This window comes from Ruditapes philippinarum, unplaced genomic scaffold, assembly GCF_026571515.1.
Source record: "Ruditapes philippinarum isolate M1 unplaced genomic scaffold, ASM2657151v2 ctg13792_1_1_1_1, whole genome shotgun sequence".
NCBI lineage: Eukaryota > Metazoa > Mollusca > Bivalvia > Venerida > Veneridae > Ruditapes > Ruditapes philippinarum.
In genome coordinates, this window is record NW_026860076.1 from 9,083 (window position 1) to 16,248 (window position 7,166).

The following is a 7,166-nucleotide window of genomic DNA, read 5'->3' on the forward strand; positions in this document are numbered from 1 at the left end:
AAACACGACTAGCACCTTCTATATCTACATAACATTAAAATGACAAAGTTTGACCCCTCACAGTGATTTTGACCTTAGTCGTAGGAACCCGAGTCTTGTTCGCTACACATCATGCATCAATGAGTATTTCATATATGAAAGGGAAATTTAATTCCTTTCATGCATACTGAAGTTTCAGACCAGGCACGACCACCACCGTCTATATGTATAAAGACGGACGGACTGACAGATTGTGTGACCGACTGACAGACAGACGGACGGTTCGATTTTAATATGCCACCCTTCGGAGGCATAAAAAATATCTTGTTTATATATGAAATCTGTTTGCTTGTAATTAAATGATAAGGAATTTCCGCATCTTAGAAAGCACCTTATTTCATATAAAAATTGTATACCTCTGATAAAGAGACGTTTGTGAAAATCAATTTAGCAAATTGGTGTGGTTTGAAGTTTACAATCCATTGCAGATCAGTGTCCAAAATTGTCCTGAAGGGGTAACTTAAGGATGTAATAATGGAGTCTGTATCTACGTATTGTACGTGACCAAAATACAATCCATCTTTGTGTTTAGCCCTCGGGAACGACATCATATGTACTGTTTAAAATATTAAAAAAAATACATTACCTGAATTAAATCTTATATGGGCCTCATGAGGATATGTCTTACTGATAGGATTTCTCATGAATTCCATTTAATAATAATGAAAAACTTAAGACAACTCTAGCAACAGCGTACAGGCCCGATGTATTACATTTAATGGAGGATATTAGTTTTAGTATTTATTCTTTATAAATTATTCTGGAAAGAAGCCGAATCAAGCAATCAAAAGTAAAGTAAAATTTGACAGCGACTTGAGTAAGTTTTCGAATTATTTAACCCATAATTTCAAAAAGTATATACACAATTCGGTTCTGAAAATATTGGTCTGATTATTATAACACTGTTACTACATGCTGATTTATGTATGTCACATCAGTCTGCAGTTAAGCAGAATCCTTGTTCCTCTTAATTATATAGCTCACCAGCAAAATACTATATTCAGAAATGTTAACATACCAATGTTTTGTAGTTTGGCAAAACAATGCCATTCATCGGGTATATTCTTACTTTTCCATAATCCAATCGGACTATTTTTGTAGTGCTTACAAAGTCCCCTAGGTTCGATGTACATTGGTTCGTTATAATAGTCATAATAATCTGTTTCATACGATTCAAGGTGTTCGAGATATACATATATAGTTGACCATATATTATAACTGGCAACACTGCAATTGTTTTGAATACTGCAAAGTTCATGACATCTCGTCAGACTTGTTTCCAAGACAGTTGAGTCTCCAGATAGCAATTCATGTTCAAGAGGCATCATTTCAGATGATTTGTTGCTGTTAATGTCAGTTATACCTGTTAAACGAGAGATATAAAATATGAGTAAATTAAGAAAAGTGATCTTTTTATATATCGTCACGATTAAACTCGGAAATTTCAAAGGTATATAAATATGTTTCATATTGGTACACGTACATTATTTCTCTTTTCGACATTTCATTACAATCCATCAATGGTTACAATGAAACAAACAAATACGCAACTGCCTTTATTGTCAACTTACGTGTCAGTTTACAGCCGAACACTTTGAAATTAAGACATCTGGATTTGCCTGTTGGCTTTCCCAGTGAATGTTTGAATTTTGCGTATCTCCCATTGATTGGTCTCGGAAGAATGAACACTTGATCTATATTCCACCAGTTTTCTGGTGGAAATATTTTAAATTCCTGAAATAATGAATCACAAGTACACGGGATTACACATTTTCTTGTTTCATTCTTAGAGTTCGATTGATATATCAATATCCTTATGGACAATTGGTTAAGTTTTAATAATGCAAAATGGCTGATTCGTTTAAAAACAATATATAGATACTGAGATAAACCATCAAAACTGCAATAAGAATTTCTTAAACTATAAAAGTATCGCTAAATCTAAAGTTAAAGGGTGTGCGTGTCTGTTTTAATATTTTACAACTGCAATAACGTATACTTTGGTATACTTGTATTCATTAACACATGTATACAGTATGATAGTGAAGTGTTTTTGACATTTATAACTTTGAGAGGGTAGATTAACCAACTTTAACACAAACGAATTAAGTCAACGTGGACACACCGCGTTTACCGTTCTTAAAATACATTTGTAAATGCAGTAACATGAGAATTATTTGTAAAATTGTACGTTTTAACGGCGTTGATCACTAACCCTTGATACACTTCTGGAACAGTTTATCGCGGGAAGGAAATAGTTTAAGTAATTATCATTAAACCGCGGACATAGCCAAGCAAACGAAAGAACAATGGACACAATCGCAATTTAAGTTACCTAACTGTTACTAACTTACGATGCAAACGTGAAACACTTGACGTAACATAACATTCTACATAATTCTGGCGGTACGTTGTGCTGTTGCAATTTTTATAGGTGTATCTAGTATAGTAGTTAACAAGACATTACATATATTGCAACGTTAACATTTCTGACAAGAAAAACTATCTGTTTCTAGGTTCCTTTATTAAACTATTTCACAGTTTACTAGTAGAAATACTTGTGATTTTTCAGGTGAAATACACGTTTAGGCGTCATACAGCATTTGGAACAAAATGTAAATTTTTGAAAAGCTTTTAATAAAAATATTAATAAATAAACACTATCATTATTGTAATCTGAAAGACAACAACATAAAGAATTAGTTAAAACTATATGTATTAAAGCTGCATGCCTCTAAAATATGTCAAGAGAATCAACCTTGAGAAAAATGTATTAAGATTTTAAGAAAAGCAAACTATATACAATTCAAGTTACATACATTTAAGCAATATTTATCACCATAATTTTACTGCGTGGCTGACGCAGTAAATGCTATTTTGCATATTTTGACCTTATTTTGGTTTTTGTCGTAGATTTGAAATGCCGTTTGCAGTGTGTAAATTTCTTCCTTAGTACAATTAACAATGGTTTTCTTTTAAAAACATTTTGTTTCTTTTCATGAGAGTAAGCATGATAAGGGAGGCATGTTTCTTTAAAATGAATGTATATATTTTTTGTTATATGTTTAAAGTTACATTCAAAAAAATTCATAAAAAAACTCAATACCGACGTTTCATTAATAAATTGGGTTTTATATCGTCCCCAGGTCATATTTTGGTGTTCAGACAACCAAAATGAGTTTTATGAGCATAACAATGGGTAACCTCATTGTGGTGAAATGGGAAGTACAATTTATGTTTGCATAAGAAACTCCGCCTTCGGATCATCAATACATCAATATTGAATCAACAAGCATGACTATAAGTAGCAGTCCTAATTAAACGGAATATTTCCGCATTGTAAAGGGTGTTTTCATACAAAATTTAATCTTTTTACGAGATGATTACTTTTACTGAACCCGATGTTTAGTGCACCGTTAAGCTAAAACGGTTAAAGTGTGTTTGAACAAGAAAATGTCATATTTGCTGTGTTCCGGATAGCAACTTTAAAACTGTGACGTAGCGCATACACGAGCTGATTATAGTCATCATTTGCATGTTAAAATTCGTATACGAACTTTAGTGTTACCGTAGTGGGGGCTTCCCGTTTAAAATCCTAATATATGAACAATATTTGATGAGATTTACAACCATTCTATTAAACAGGTTAATGAAACGGTAGAATGTTGGATTTTTAGGCCGACGGCAAAATATTTTTACATATTTATTTAACGTAGCTTTAAACAAACGAGTATACCATATCCTTGTACAACTGTAATGTATCCTTATTGTTGCCGAAATATAAACTGAAAGTGGTCCACATGTCACAGTCTTTGGAAACGTAAACACCAACTCCTTCTATTGTTGTTGCAGCAACTAAATCAATCTAAATTGATATTAGATATTATGTATACCAAACTTGTTGAAATGTATCTGAATTGTTTTTAATTTACAAATTAGTTATCTGAATAATTCATATTCTTAAGAGCATTTTTTTAATCGCAGAAGAAAGTTGCTAGTGCATCAGAAAAATACTAATTGCCTGTATAAACCAGTTACCCATCGCTTACACATTCTAGACAACTGAGCCAGAAGAAGCGATGCCCGGGACTGTACTAACAGTAATGAAGTGTGTATACATTCAACCGTAACAATATTTTATTATTGTCTTACGTTTTAAAAACATACTTCGATGAACTACTTTAAATTGTTTATATAGTTTGGTTAAATAATTGTGACGTTTTTTGAAATCTCATTCACATCACGCTTCAGTCAGCTCATTTGACTTACAACCATCACATTTTTTAAGTTGGAACAGATTTTCTTTTCTATATAGAGATATTTGCGATATTTGCATCGATTATTTTTCAAACTTCTTTTATTTCAAAACCGGAAAGAAAAGTATAATTATAGGTGTAAGTTTTGAATTATGTGACATAAGATAACCATTTATACATAAATTTCCCTTACATATAAGCTAGCATAACTAAATTTTTTTTATCCTTTTACTTTACAGAAAGACTAGTTTTACAAATACAATAAGTTGAAAATAGTAAAGGAATAACTATTTAATAGAAATAACAAGTTGCCAAAAAGAAATGGATTACTGTTATTCATATAGCATATCTGGCATATAGATTACATTTGTACATATTGATGAAACTTTAATTTTCATGTATCATTATCTTTAATCAGAAATTAATCATATATGTATGGAGATAAGACTAAAGATATTTTTTCAGTCATAAAGCAGCAGGGATTATAATATCTCGATGCTTCCATTTTGAAAAGGTTAAAACATTATATAAATACATGCGTAAAAATAATTTCTTTCCATTTAAAGTATTCTTCAACGCATTTTCGTTTTTGCTTATATGATAGAATATTTCTTGACATGAATTATACAAACCAAAATCCAAGGTCTCGGATCTGTAGCATCATGAACCCAACCTGTCACAATAGTGTTTGTATTTGTTTGTATTTGATTTGTTGTTCCAGAGGAAACAGTGATCTGACTTTTTGGTACCTGTTTGTCGTCTATTTCAATACTCTCAAAGCATGCCTCGCCATTTTCTACAGACAAAACATTAGAAATTGTCTTACAAGTCTTACACTAACAAATACATATTCAAACAGAAAAAACATACCGTAAAAAGGTTTCCAACCGGTAAAATTAAAAAAAAACTGTATAATTAATGAAAATACTCAGTACTGGTTGGTTCAAGGAACGGATTCCAGATTGTTTCAATACGGTTATAGCCCTGGACCAATCGAACTAAACTAGACTGATATTCATAAAACTTAACTAAATTAAATAATCCATTCCCATATTAGAATATTTAAATGTCAACTAATGAAATTATTAGAAAATAGTTTCAACAATTATCTTAAGCAATTTTATGGATTTCTTTTGCTATGTTTAAGTTTAAATGTTAATATGCTTATTTATATCGAAAATGTTGAAGTTATAATTGGTGAATCATAAGCAAAAAATATTCTTCCGAATTTATTCTATTTAGCTTTATGAATTAAGTTTACTTACGTGCTTCTATACTCGATATAAACACCTGAAATTGCATGTCGCCTGTTATGGTTTCATTCAATACAAATGTAAAAAAACGACCTCGTGTTCTCCTGCAATTAAATAGGTCATTTCAAAATATATTTCGTTTGCAGTATTCTACGAAAATAAGTTTGAACAAAATAGTTCAGAAGCGTATAACACAGCAAAGATATTTAAACAGATCTTACTATCTCTCATTCAAAGATCAGCGAATATTTCATCTGGTCAAAGTGGAACAAAAAAGTTAAGAAGCATATTTCTAAAGATTTTAAAGTGATCTTACGATCTCTTATTCATAGAGCAATGTCAAGGTAAAACAAAAAATGTTAAAAAGCGCATTTTAAAAAATTGTAAGAGACCTAACGAAATCTTATTCAAAGATTTGCGAACATGACACATTTGTTGAACCTGACATGCGATCATATCTAGGATACAATTGCTTTATATACCTTTAGAGATTGTTCTGTGGTTTTGATAAATAGTGCAGTGGTTTTAAAAGATGGTGATGCTGTTTCAGTTGATGGTGCGGTCGTTTTGATAGAATATATATATTTATTATCTCTGATAACACGACCACAAATTAGTATGGAAGATCTGCCATTTTCTTACATCAAGTTTATGAACAGTTTGATTAAGTTAACAAGGAAAAGTATCACACAATGGTACTTTTATTATAATATAAATAAGGCTTGCGACAAATTTACCTTAGATATACTTTTCCTGGAAGAGTGGTAGTTTCTGTGTTACAAGCTGAAGGGTCCCCTAAAGTCCCAGGAACATCGCTAACAAAACACTTGAAATAGGTATTTCCCTGAAAGAAAACATTTCAGCACAATAAAAGTCATGCAATCAACAGACTAATAAATGTTTAATTCATTAAGGTACTATGAATTTGAAAACGCTGATCTTATTTATTTTACAAATTGTTTATTATTATTATTATTATTATTATTATTATTATTATTATTATTATTATTATTATTATAAAAAAAACAAGTTTTACGGTTCCACATAAAAACCACATAAATAGGAAAAAAATAAAACACAGTTTGCACACAATATATATGAAGAAAAGTTCTTAAGGTAGAACACCTCTAATGCACTATCTCGACTTTGAAGAGTATTTAAATAGGCTAAAATCACTGTCCAGTGGCTAGAATCACTGTCCAGTGCATTGAAACTGAGGCCAGAAGGGGCAACCTTTTTCCTTTTTGTCTTTTAAACATGTTTTATGTAAATGTCAGATCCCTTATGGAAAGAAAAAAAGTGTTTTGATTTTAATTATATAATTATTGTAGGTATTTATTTGCTGAAAATGCCAAAATTTAAATGGCAAACAGATGATACCAGATAGATTCAAAGTTTAATAAAATAAAAACTACACAGTAAAAGTATTTTATATTTTGCAAAGACAAACCAATATACATTTAAAAAAAACTAGACAAACTTTGAAAATTTGTCCCTTCATTTTGGTAAACTTAAGGGATATTTTAAATAAGGCTTTTTACATAGGCAATGGTCAAACAAGTGTTTTTACAGTGGGTGGGGTAGGGTTACATTTTTATAAATATTTAAAACATTGTGT

At 30.8% G+C, this 7,166-nt stretch overlaps 1 protein-coding gene across 1 annotated transcript; it reads right to left on the reverse strand.

Annotated features, from left to right (window-relative positions):
• Positions 1 to 1,057: 1,057 nt before the first annotated feature.
• On the reverse strand, positions 1,058 to 6,437 carry LOC132758772 (uncharacterized; the record flags this gene model as incomplete). The annotated part of the gene is made up of 6 exons (XM_060750469.1): positions 6,286 to 6,437; positions 5,561 to 5,652; positions 4,928 to 5,091; positions 3,776 to 3,904; positions 1,611 to 1,773; positions 1,058 to 1,402 (listed from the first exon to the last, which is right to left on the reverse strand). Coding segments are annotated over exons 2-6 (838 nt in total), but the record flags the coding sequence as incomplete, so codon positions are not given.
• Positions 6,438 to 7,166: the final 729 nt, after the last annotated feature.